Raw genomic sequence first — 14,035 nt, forward strand, 5'->3', positions numbered from 1 at the left:
CTTAACAGGCAATGAGTGGGACTAGGGAGATGTGAATATAGATAAGAAATAGGGGGGTTTGTAATAAGTTATGTGTCATATGTGTAAGGTGGCTTTTTTCTGATAAAATAAATGGGTTTAAGTCAATATTAAGGGAGATGACCTTGTTACCACATATAGTGACAATTCAAGAAGTGATTTTTTTTTTTTATAGATATGATAGATTATATATTAGTGGAGTATGAACTGGAAGGGTATGAGTCTCATAGTAATAACCTATTACATAATGAAGAAGGGTGAGGCTTCTTGATGTAGGTGAGGAAGGGCATCCCCTATAATAGTTACATTGAAAGAAATTTTTCTGAATATGTGTTGAAATCCAAGGATACTTAGAAAAGATACTGTTGGTCTTGGTATATAGGAGACCAAGTAGCTGTGGAGAAATTAAGCAACACCTGCTAAGTGTGATGCAGGAATTCACTGATCTAAATGCAGTGACAGTGGGGGGTTTGATATGCCTGGGATATACTGGAAAAACTATTCAGTGAAACCAGGAGCTGATAAATTTGGTTCCAACTTCATAGAAAAAATAAGACTTTACACAATATGTGGAGATAACAAGCTTTTCCAATGAGGAACTTTTAGTAAATGATATAGAGATATCCAGTCCACAGGGAAAGAGTGATCGTGTATGCCTAAAATTTGCATGTCATTTGGGACTTTACACAAGGAAAAACAAGAAAATGGTATACATGTATAAAAAGCTGATATTAATAAGAGTATTGATTGGAAAAATTGTATAAATTCTGATGAAATAGTGATGAACTAAGGTAATTAAAAAAATTATTTGATGGAGCTAGTGAATGATTGTACACTCAGAATAGAATTTGTAGGAGACTCAGTACAAGGACCAACAAGAATCTACCAGTGAATAGAAAATTAGAAATTGTGGGAAAGGATGACAAGGATGAAAACTAACAATAGAGAAGTGTCCAGGGAATATATGGAGGTAGAGGAAGAATAGACAGGTTAATAACCAAGAGGTGCATCAAGGAAAGAAATGAAAAGTAAAGAAACAATGAGTGTTAAAAGAAACCTATTATATATATACATATATTTATATATATTTATTAATATGTACAGTCCAAAACTAGAAATACATCCAGTATTTCCGCACTGTTTGTGAATGGGGGAAAAGGAGAAACAGTAATGAAAAAAAAAGGTCTGAATTACTGCCTTATTTCTATAGCAGTGTCTTCACGAGGGAACCAGAAGGAAACATACCTGATACAAATAAGGCATTCCCTATATCTAAATAATAGAGAAATAACTGAATGCTCTATAAGGAAAACTATAAAAAAGTTGAAGTGGAGTAAATCTCCTGGTATAGATGGCTTACTTCCTTGGGTAATTAAGGAAGCTGAAGAACTGATGGTTGTACCATTAAAAATGTTATTCAAATGATCTTTCACTACTTATAAGGTACCTGAGGATTGGAAAGTGGTGAACATCACCTCTATATTTAAATATGAGGACTGGAGATCCCAGAAACTATAGCCTGGTTAGCCTCAGAGCAAATAAGTAAAAAAGTTAAAATGTGTGCAATGATGACAAAATAGTCAACAACTTTATCTAACTTAGGAAGAACTGGCATTTGTTTATCAGTTCCCATGGAGAGCTATTGCCACTGTGCCTGTTTTGTATTTACCTAATTCTAGGTAGTGTATCCCTGGATGAAAGGAGTAGCAAGAAAGATGCTTGCACGTGGAGGAAATTAGCTTTATTTCTACTGTAAATAGAGGGTTTAGTTAGGTATGTCTTGGACATGTAATTATCTACTGCAATGGAATTACTCTGAACTAGGCTTAATGCTTGATCAGAAAAAGAACACTCATATAATGAAATGAAATTGTCCACTGATGGATAGAAAAAAAAAATGTATATAATCCTTAACTAGAAAATATGATAAAAAAAACATCAAAATCTGTTGCCTGTTCAGACTTGAGAATGCTATTTGGGGACATGCAGTTCTTTGGGAACAGTACAACTACATAATGTCAAAATGTATAAACAAACTGGCGAATAATTAGATTGAGATAAATAGTCTCCTCGCAGTCAATGTTTGGATCACCAATTGGCAATTTGTGGCTGTAGGTATTGTAATCTCCTACCTGTCTAGAAAATATGCCTATTGATATCTAAAATTATTAAAGTTTTAGTCTTACTTGTGACTCATGCCGTTTAATCTTGTTTCATATCATTTAAACAAGGAATTCAATCTAACAACAATGAAGCCTTGTTACCTGATATTTTGAAATACATCTTTATCTTTGTAATGGCCTCTTATGAGAAAAACAGGAAATCATCAGCATCAGTAGATCTTTCTTGCTCACAATGTGTTCTCCAATATGGCGGCATACTTATGATTATGTCACTCACATTTGTCAACAGGTCATGCAACATTTGAGAGACCTCGTTTGTATGAAAGCTGAATCACTCAGGTCACACTGGAAAGGTTACTTTTCTGTGGGGGTCATCATATGATATCTAAAGCCATTCTTTTGTCAGAAAACTACATCAAACTGGTCACATATGAATGGCTTCTATCCAGTGCGGGTACTTATATGCCTTGTAAGAGCACTCTTTAGTGAGAAACCAGAATTGCACAGGTCACAATGCTTCTCTCACATGTGGGTCCTCACATGCTATGTGATAGAACCCTTTTCTGAGAAAGCAGAATCATACAGGTCACATTAGAAAGACTTCTCTCCAGTGTGGGTCCTTCTATGCCTTGTAAGAGCACTCTTATGTGTGAAACCAGAATGACACAGGTCACACTGAAAAGGCCTCTCTCCTGTATGGGTCCCCATATGTTGTGTGAGAAAACCCTTTCGAGAGAAAGTAGAATTGCACAGGTCACATTGGAAAGGCTTCTTTCGTGTGTGGGTCTTCATATGCAGTGTGAGGTGACCCTTTTGTGTGAAAGCAGAATCACAAAGGCCACATTGGAAAGGTTTCTCTCCCGTGTGGGTCCTCATGTGCGTCGTGAGAGAACCCTTTTGTGAGAAAGATTCATTGCACAGCCCACATTGGAATGGCTTCTCCCCAGTGTGGGTCATCATATGAAGTTTGAGGTGATTCTTGAGTGAGAAAGCTGCATTGCACAGGGCACATTGGAATGGCCTCTCTCCTGTGTGGGTCCTTATATGTCTTGTGAGGTAACCCTTTTGTGAAAAAGTAGAATTGCATAGGTTACACTGGAAAGGCTTCTCTCCTGTGTGGGTCACCATATGCTGTGTGAGGTGACTCTTTTGTGAGAAAGCAGAATCACACAGGTCACACTGGAAAGGCTTTTCTCCTGTGTGTGTTCTCATATGCTGTTTGAGATAACTCTTCTTTGAGAGAGAAGAACCACAAACATCACATTTGATTGGCTTCAATCCTGTGTGGGTCGTCATATGTTTTGCAAGATAATACTTTTGTGAGAAAGCAGAATCGCACAGGTCACATTGGAAAGGCTTCTCTCCTGTGTGGATCCTCATATGCTGTGTGCGGTTACTCTTTCGTGAGAAAGCAGAATCACAAAAATCACACTGAAAAGGCTTTTCTCCTGTGTGTGTCCTCATATGCTCTCTGAGATAATCCTTTCGTGAGAAAGAACAACCACAAACGTCACACTGGATTGGCTTCAATCCTGTGTGGGTCCTCATATGTTTTGTGAGAGAACACTTTTGTGAGAAAGTTTCATTGCACAGACCACACTGGAACGGCTTCTCCCCAGTGTGGGTCATCCTGTGAAGTTTGAGGTGATTCTCTTGTGAAAAAGCTGCATTACACACGTCACATTGGAAAGGCTTCTCTCCAATGTGGGTCCTCATATGCAACGTGAGATTACTCATTTGTGAGAAAGCAGAAATGCACAGGTCACAGTGGAAAGGCTTTTATCCTGTGTGGGTCCTAATATGCTTTGTGAGACCATCCTTTTCTGAGAAAGTAGAATCACACACATTACACTGGAAAGGCTTTCTCCTGTGTAGATCACCGCATGATCTTTGAGTTGATTTTTATGCCATTTAAAATCATCCTTTTGTGATAAAGGAAAATCACACAGTTCACACTAAAAAAGCTTCTCTGAAGTGTAGGTCATCACACAATATCTAAGATGACTCATGATATAGCCTGCTGCAGATGTCACACTGAATCCTTATCATTGTGTGACATGTATGGAATCTATGGATACTTCTTCCAAAGAAATGGTGATAGGTACCCTCATCCTGGAAAAAATATATATATAATTATAAGATTGACATCTAACTCGTTGAAAATCTGTAATACACTGTAATAGGATAGTGGATGTTTCATACACAAATAATTTTGTATTTAAGTCTCTTTGTACTGAAACAGTATAACTACATAATGCCAAAGTATATAATCACACTGTTGAATAATTAGATTGAGATAAATAGTCTCCTCCCAGTCAATGTCTGTATCACCAATTGGCAGTTTGTGGTTGTCTGTATGGTAAACTACCTCTTGATATTTTAAAATATTAAAGTTTTAATGTTACTTAAGACTCATGCTGTTTTAATTTGGATCATGTCACTTAAACAAAGAATTCAATCTAACAACAATGAAGCTTTGTTACCTGATATTTTGAAATATATCTTTATCTTTGTAATGGCCTATTACGTATGAAAAACAGAAATCATCAGCATCAGTAGATCTTTTTCTCATGATTTGTCCTTCAACTTGGCAGCATATTTACGATTATGTCACTCACAGTCGTCAACAGGTCACCTGACCTGTGGCCAGTAAGATAACATAAGGGAAAGTATAATGGTAAATGTTTTGAGGTTCACATCTTTACAATATAACACTAGAAATCTAAATATAAAGTTTGTAAATTACAATATATCAATATAATATACATTTTTTCTTTTGCAGAAATCAATACCAGAAAAAGCTGTTAAAAGCAATAAACTAAAGAACATAGTTACAACAAGTGCTTGAGACGGTATACTTGTTTTGATAGATGCAGAAGTCAAAAGAAATTAAAATATAACTGGGTACCTAACCTACCATGCAATTAATAATGCTGTACCTGTAATGCTAGTGGTCATCAGGATCATTGTCAGGGATGTTGACAGCAGGTTTTGGCATCCAATTGGACTGCTGGGTATGGAGGAGCTTCAAGAAAAGCATGAACCTCAGCTACATAGAACTGTTTCAAAAATATTATGTCACTTGAAGTGGGAGAAAACCCAGTACACAATGTAATCGCCACCATTGTGTCATTGTCAAACTGACATTGATGGGACTGGACAGATGCCAACGTGGCATCTTGAGCCAATCACCATGGCTTTGTTTGGTACTGTATTTGCATTTAGTAATTTTCTATTGATTTCTGCCAAGAAAGATGTATGTTCCATTGATGTATACAGATTTATTTTTTATTTTCTATTACTATATTGTTTAGATAAGCACTTCTAAGAATAAACAGGTAAAACTGTTCATGCAACGACTTGTAGTATATATGACTTGGACTTGAGGAGTGAATATCATAATTCTATTTCCAAGAATAATTGGTGCACAATGAATTCAGAGTGAACTTCATGAATTCTTTACTTTTGGACAGAGGAGGACAAGATGGAGCACCATCCCCTAATAGGAATGCACAAAAGCAAACAGGATACACACATTAATAATTATAAAGATGCTTGCCAGTCTCAGTTTTTCATTCCAATTGTTACTGATACTAATACTAAATTCTGGTTATTATATATAGAGCTCAAAATACTCAAAATGATAAAAACTAGCCAATGATATATTGCAGCTGAGCCAATGATATACTGCAGCTGAGACCAGTGAAACTCTTTACAATATACAAAAATGTTTGCCAGTTTCAACTTTCCAAATATCACTATCAACATTACTATTAATTTGCAATAGTTCCATATGTGCTTCAAAATATTCAATGATAACAGCTAACCAATGATAGAGGTAAAAACTGCTGCTGTGAGACCTTACCTGACCTATCCCATAGATAAAGATGTTCGCCTATTTTTTCCACCAATAGCTACCGACGACATTAGTTCGCTGTACTTATATCTCGAGTAGAAAATACTCTGAATGGTAAGAGCTAGCCGATTATATTGGTAATTGCAGTTGTGAAAGTGACAAACTTCTTGATAAATACTCAAAAGTTTACCCTGCTCAGAATACCAAATACAATGCCAAACGAGAATTGAAGTGTAGTAAATGCCAAATGCAAACATTACGCATGCTCTAAACTACCTTACCATCATATCATTACACTTACGAATTCAAGAAGAAAGCACTTATTTGGCCTGTACAAAGCACAGCCACGAAAACAAAAGCTTCTAATAGCTGAAATGGTGCAAAATGTCATTTGTAAACAAACAGTACTGTGATGTGAATGTGAGTGTATGTGGCGCGGGCGGGTAAGGGCGGCTGGGGTGCCGCTGATTCCTCGCTTGTGTGGATGAACAGTTACCAGTTAGCTTTTAAACGTGTACAAACATAGGAAAGTCTGTAGTTTCACGGCAGCTACCATTTTCTAACCATTAGGTGAGAAAGGAAACGGATATAAATAATACTAATTAACCATATACCATACTATTTAAGGGGACCCCCCGCCCCCAGATTTAAGAAAAATTCGATTTTTTTTATTGCATAAATACATAGTAGGGATCTTGTTCTAGATGCTGGTAAAGTGTTTTTATCGTACCGCCATTTTTAAAGGGTTTAAAGGGCCTACCCTCCCTCCCCGCGGCAGCCACATGCTGCGCACGACCATTGTTTACATACGTTTTGACCATATTTTACCCAATTTTTTTGCGTTTGATACACTCATAAAGTTTTCTCTTATGTCGGGCATGCATGTGAGTATGTGGTGTGAGGAAGTTCAGCCTGCACGACTGGCAGTGGCCTGAGTCTTACAAAGTAAAGGACATGTACACATTAGCTTGCCGCATTCACTAATTTGCCGTGTGAAATTCGCATCTATTTTTCAGTGAAGAGATATTTGAAGATATTAGCCATGCCTAAGCTATCCAAACAAAAGGCACACTTGCAGAAGATAAGAACGTCTACATTAGCAACTCAAGGGGAGAAAGAACCCCAGCATCAACTTTGTTATCACCACCTCCGCCACCACCACTAGTACTCCCTCCAGCAGCTCTCTCCCTTCCATCTACATCCACATCCTTAGCACCTGATCCTCTGTCCTCTACACCTATATCAGACAAGTTGTCTCTACGCAAACAACTGTTTGCTAACAAGTGGCTACAAGGATGCCTCCTTGTTGCAACACCTTGGGTTTAGAGTCTCAAACCTCACAGTGATGTCCCTGATGCAGCAAGAGCCTGTTCCAACACCAGAAAGGAAACCCAAGAAAAGAAAGAGAGCTGAATCCCAGCAATCAGACTACCTTGCTGGGTCATTCTAGACCAAGAACTCAAACTTTGCGACAAAGAGTGAGGTGGCGGCTTATGAGACCCTCACTTTGAGTGAATAATATCCTACACTGTAGGAGGGTACAAAGTGCCTGAGTTACTTGAAAGATGCAAAATCATCATGAAAATACAATGGAACCTGTTTTTAATGGGTCTTAGGAGGTCCAATGTAAAATTTAGTCAAACTAAGGAAAAAAAAAAACTTTAACACTCATTTCTGAAAAATGTAAGTTTTTGATACTCAAAGTCTATCTCCTCCCTCAATTTTCAACCGATTTTTGCATATGAGGTCTCTATTAATAGCTAGATAAATGACAAAAAAATAAAATAGAGAGTTCTTTTTTTTCGATAATTTTTTATATATTTTTTCCTCGGCGTTAAACAAAGATATTAAAAAAAGCTCTCTATTTTGTTTTTTTATATATGTAGAAGATTCTTTTGCTGTAGAATGAAAGACATCAAATGAAAATTGTAAGAGGAGATAGGATTTGAAAGAAGCCCAAAAATACGGTATTTTTTCACGTTTTTTATTAAAAACTAAAAAACTACTCGTCAGATCTGAATAAAACTCATGCTGTGAAGGTTTCCTCAGACCTAGATATCACACAGAAAAAATCAGCAAGATCCTTCAGAAAAAAAGATTTTGGGCGGGGGGTCCCCTTAACCATATAATGTCTTGGGGAGAGTAAAAGATCGTGCGTCAACGATTAATGTGCCTCAAACATGTATGCCTAAAATGTAAAAAAGTAAGGTAAAGAGTTGTTAAACGGAACATATGAACATATAGATAATTTATTTCATCATATAAAGATGATATGTAAATGATTAAATGTTCACAAAGTATAGTAAAATTATTTTTACGTGGCACTGCATGATTTAATGAAAATATTTATGTAAAGAATATATACACAGCTAAGCTATAACTTCTAAACAAAATAGTTAACGTTAGTAATCAACATAATGTAAATATGTAGGAAATATCCGTGCTAGTTTATGTACAGTTCAACATAGACCCGGATGGTTTAAACTTTTAACAAGCTCCTTGTCCTCTGCTTCAGATATGTGACAGAGGGCTTTTACGGAATCAAGATTTAATTTATTTCTTATATCTGTTTTTATTAGGTGTAATTTAGAAAACAACCGTTCAGCGGCCGTGTTTGTGACAAGCAGAGCCAATATCTGTAGTGCAAATGTAGCCACAGTTTTAAAGGGATACTCATCACCGTATTTCACAGTTGCAAGCTTGTTATAAAATTCGATTGGCTCTCCTGTTTTCTCTGTTACCTCAGTGGGCAATGGAACACTGTCTAAGCTTCTCCAATTGTTGTCAAGTGTTTGAATCTCTCCTTCATATATCCGTGGCAAACATTGAACTATAGGGTGCAAAGCAAGATCTAAGGAATAACAGGTCTAACCACTTCCGACCGAATTTCGAGGGAGTTGGCGCAGCGGGCCCGTGAACGTCACCTGGCTGTTCAAAGTGGGGTTCGCGGGTCCTATAGCTGTCAGTTGAAGCTGGTGCGTCGTTCGGGTATGTTGTTGCCTTCGCTCGCACCGCTCCACGCAATTAGTTATATTCTGACAAATATTATATAAAATATATATATAATATTATAGTTCCTGTCTATATATATGAATATATAATATATATGATATATAATATATATATATATATATATATATATATATATATATATAATATATATAATATTATAGTTCCTGTCTTCCTTGGCGTTTCACAGTTTTCTTCAGTGTTTCACAAAGAGAAAACGGACCCAGTCTAATGACGTCAGAAGCTGCGCACAATAATTCAAACGGTCTGACCTGTTTATTTAGATCTTGGTGCAAAGAAGGCATGAAATCACGCGTTCGTGGGTCAATGAATTTTTCAGGAATAAAATATGATGTCATTTCCCACAGAGGATCACTAAGGTCGAATCGTTTCTTTATTTCTTCACATAGTTTTATCATGAACATTCTGTATCTTCCTCTCACATCCTTTACAAAGTCTGCATTTCTGTTGTACTCCGGTTTTTGCAGTAAGGCATGAACATATGCCCCTAAGTATTATATGTTGCTTAAAGGAGCATGGTTGCTATCCAGGGATGGATCAAATGTGGGAATAGGAGACCTATTGATCAACTCCGTACGGCAAAAATACTGTAATGTTGTCTTGTATAGTTTGTTAAGATGGTCACTGTGAGTTGTGTGTTTTCTTTTGTTAGGAAAGTGTATTTATGCTATTCCTCAGAATACTGTGAGTGTATGATTGTAAATGTAAAAACAGTAAAGCTTTATTTTTCACTTGTAGTAAATATAGATTATTTAAGTTTTGTGCAGACTTCTATCTTACCATCCACCCTTATAATCTTGCTTACATCCAGTCTTATATAAGCTGTTATTGGAACTTATCGTAATCTTCTTATAATCTCTACATGTTCCACTTTATTGTTACAGGCTTGCTCCTGAACTGGAATTCGACTTATCCCTAGACTCGAAATTAGTTACATTACTTTTCATCAACTCAGGCCAAACCTAGCAAGCCCATGACACTCTATATATTTGCCCTAAAGGTAAGCTGACTTCACATCCAGGCTGTGACACTCAACCAAACACAGAAGCCATTGCCAGAGTCAATTGGAAGATTCTTTAGAACAAGCTGGGGAGTCCTTCCTAAAGATGGATGTGTCCTCTACAAAACCCTCTGCTACAAGACGTTCCTTGATTAAAGGGCTTCCATCTTTCACCTTTTCTGTGATAACCCACTGCACAGATATCCCTGTCCTCTGTCCTCCACCTCCTTATAAACATTGTTTTTTGCCAACTTTGTACTTCCAGCTCCTTTGCTTTTATCACTTCTTCATTTAAATAAAACATGAATATCTCCACTTCATTAGGGATTACTTCCAATTCTGCAACATCCGAAAAATCCACACTACACTCCCATCAGAATCTTTTTGGAAGTTCAACCAATTTCTATTGGGTCATGTGCCAGTTTTATGGTTTATCTGCATATACACCTAGGACATAAACCCACTTTAGGAATTGGTGGTGTATTATGTCCTGGGCAAACTCCCAAAGTGGGTATCCTGGGCCCAAACATTCACAATGATGATATTGTTGACATAAGGAGAATTGGAACATTTGACACAAATTGGTCAAGTGAATCTGGAAAATCCAGATCCATACTGCTGTCACTCCATGGGGGACTACAGGAAAAAATAACGAAAAAACATACTGGTTACAGGAATCAGATGATAGGGTAAATGGTAAGATTGGGCTATCCCATGATATGAACTAAAGAGAGGAAGAAAGAAAGCTATATTAAGAGGTCAAAGACAGGAATGAACAGGGCAAAAGCCCAGATTTTTTCTTTTTCTTTTTTATGTGGTGAGAGGAAATTCATGGGACAGGTCTTTAATGAAAATAAGTGGAATGCAGCCAGTGGCTTAACAGGCAATGAGTGGGACTAGGGAGATGTGAATATAGATAAGAAATAGGGGGGTTTGTAATAAGTTATGTGTCATATGTGTAAGGTGGCTTTTTTCTGATAAAATAAATGGGTTTAAGTCAATATTAAGGGAGATGACCTTGTTACCACATATAGTGACAATTCAAGAAGTGTTTTTTTTTTTTTTATAGATATGATAGATTATATATTAGTGGAGTATGAACTGGAAGGGTATGAGTCTCATAGTAATAACCTATTACATAATGAAGAAGGGTGAGGCTTCTTGATGTAGGTGAGGAGGGGCACCCCCTATAATAGTTACATTGAAAGAAATTTTTCTGAATATGTGTTGAAATCCAAGGATACTTAGAAAAGATACTGTTGGTCTTGGTATATAGGAGACCAAGTAGCTGTGGAGAAATTAAGCAACACCTGCTAAGTGTGATGCAGGAATTCACTGATCTAATTGTGAAATATAAGGTGACAGTGGGGGGTTTGATATGCCTGGGATATACTGGAAAAACTATTCAGTGAAACCAGGAGCTGATAAATTTGGTTCCAACTTCATAGAAAAAATAAGACTTTACACAATATGTGGAGATAACAAGCTTTTCCAATGAGGAACTTTTAGTAAATGATATAGAGATATCCAGTCCACAGGGAAAGAGTGATCGTTTATGCCTAAAATTTGCATGTCATTTGGGACTTTACACAAGGAAAAACAAGAAAATGGTATACATGTATAAAAAGCTGATATTAATAAGAGTACTGTGTAAGTGTAATGATTTGATGGTAAGGTAGTTTAGAGCATGCGTAATGTTTGCATTTGGCATTTACTACACTTCAATTCTCGTTTGGCATTGTATTTGGTATTCTGAGCAGGGTAAACTTTTGAGTATTTATCAAGAAGTTTGTCACTTTCACAACTGCAATTACCAATATAATCGGCTAGGTCTTATCATTCTGAGTATTTTCTACTCCAGATATAAGTACAGCAAACTAATGTCGTCGGTAGCTATTGGTGGAAAAAATAGGCGAACATCATCTATGGGATAGGTCAGGTAAGGTCTCACAGCAGCAGTTTTTACCTCTATCATTGGTTAGCTGTTATCATTGAATATTTTGAAGCACATATGGAACTATTGCAAATTAATAGTAATGTTGATAGTGATATTTGGAAAGTTGAAACTGGCAAACATTTTTGTATATTGTAAAGAGTTTCACTGGTCTCAGCTGCAGTATATCATTGGCTCAGCTGCAATATATCATTGGCTAGTTTTTATCATTTTGAGTATTTTGAGCTCTATATATAATAACCAGAATTTAGTATTAGTATCAGTAACAATTGGAATGAAAAACTGAGACTGGCAAGCGTCTTTATAATTATTAATGTGTGTATCCTGTTTGCTTTCGTGCATTCCTATTAGGGGATGGTGCTCCATCTTGTCCTCCCCTGTCCAAAAGTAAAGAATTCATGAAGTTCACTCTGAATTCATTGTGCACTAATTATTCTTGGAAATAAAATTATGATATTCACTCCTCAAGTCCAAGTCATATATACTACAAGTCGTTGCATTATAGTATGAACAGTTTTACCTGTTTATTTTTAGAAGTGCTTATCTAAACAATATAGTATTAGAAAATTAAAAATAAATCTGTATATATCAATGGAACATACATCTTTCTTGGCAGAAATCAATAGAAAATTACTAAATGCAAATACAGTACCAAACAAAGCCATGGTGATTGGCTCAAGATGCCATGTTGGCATCTGTCCAGTCCCATCAATGTCATTTTGACAATGACACAATGGTGGCGATTACATTGTGTACTGGGTTTTCTCCCACTTCAAGTGACATAATATTTTTGAAACAGTTCTATGTAGCTGAGCTTCATGCTTTTCTTGAAGCTGTAAAGCTCCTCCATACCCAGCAGTCCAATTGGATGCCAAAACCTGCTGTCAACATCCCTGACAATGATCCTGATGACCACTAGCATTACAGGTACAGCATTATTAATTGCATGGTAGGTTAGGTTAGACCAAGTTATATTTTAATTTCTTTGACTTCTGCATCTATCAAAACAAGTATACCGTCTCAAGCACTTGTTGTAACTATGTTCTTTAGTTTATTGCTTTTAACAGCTTTTTCTGGTATTGATTTCTGCAAAAGAAAAAAATGTATATTATATTGATATATTGTAATTTACAAACTTGATATTTAGATTTCTAGTGTTATATTGTAAAGATGTGCACCTCAAAACATTTACCATTATACTTTCCCTTATGTTATCTTACTGGCCACAGGTCAGGTGACCTGTTGACGACTGTGAGTGACATAATCGTAAATATGCTTCCAAGTTGAAGGACAAATCATGAGAAAGAAAGATCTACTGATGCTGATGATTTCTGTTTTTCATACGTAATAGGCCATTACAAAGATAAAGATATATTTCAAAATATCACGTAACAAAGCTTCATTGTTGTTAGATTGAATTCTTTGTTTAAGTGACATGATCCAAATTAAAACAGCATGAGTCTTAAGTAACGCTAAAACTTTAATATTTTAAAATATCAAGAGGCATATTTTCTAGACAGAGGTAGTTTACCATACAGACAACCACAAACTGCCAATTGGTGATACAGACATTGACTGGGAGGAGACTATTTATCTCAATCTAATTATTCAACAGTGTGATTATATACTTTGGCATTATGTAGTTATACTGTTTCAGTACAAAGAGACTTAAATACAAAATTGTATGTGTATGAAACATCCACTATCTTATTACAGTGTGTTACAGATTTTCAACGAGTTAGATGTCAATCTTATAATTATATATATATTTTTTCCAGGATGAGGGTACCTATCACCATTTCTTTGGAAGAAGTATCCATAGATTCCATACATGTCACACAATGATAAGGATTCAGTGTGACATCTGCAGCAGGCTATATCATGAGTCATCTTAGATATTGTGTGATGACCTACACTTCAGAGAAGCTTTTTTAGTGTGAACTGTGTGATTTCCCTTTATCACAAAAGGATGATTTTAAATGGCATAAAAATCAACTCAAAGATCATGCGGTGATCTACACAGGAGAAAGCCTTTACAGTGTAATGTTTGTGAT

At 36.3% G+C, this 14,035-nt stretch overlaps 1 protein-coding gene across 2 annotated transcripts; it reads right to left on the reverse strand.

The window, feature by feature from the left end:
• Positions 1-1,164: 1,164 nt before the first annotated feature.
• LOC143031738 (uncharacterized) lies at positions 1,165-6,454 on the reverse strand. Of its 2 annotated transcripts, XM_076195963.1 has the most exons (3): positions 6,299-6,454; positions 4,625-4,781; positions 1,165-4,253 (listed from the first exon to the last, which is right to left on the reverse strand). In XM_076195963.1, exon 3 carries the CDS (start codon positions 3,876-3,878, stop codon positions 2,733-2,735), a length of 1,146 nt encoding a protein of 381 aa, XP_076052078.1. In that variant the 5' UTR covers positions 3,879-4,253; positions 4,625-4,781; positions 6,299-6,454; the 3' UTR covers positions 1,165-2,732. The 2 variants fall into 2 exon arrangements, with proteins under 2 accessions (XP_076052078.1, XP_076052079.1); XM_076195964.1 differs by lacking the exon at positions 4,625-4,781.
• Positions 6,455-14,035: the final 7,581 nt, after the last annotated feature.

Source organism: Oratosquilla oratoria, chromosome 12 (assembly GCF_046742065.1).
Source record: "Oratosquilla oratoria isolate Oo_2021 chromosome 12, ASM4674206v1, whole genome shotgun sequence".
NCBI classification, from domain to species: domain Eukaryota; kingdom Metazoa; phylum Arthropoda; class Malacostraca; order Stomatopoda; family Squillidae; genus Oratosquilla; species Oratosquilla oratoria.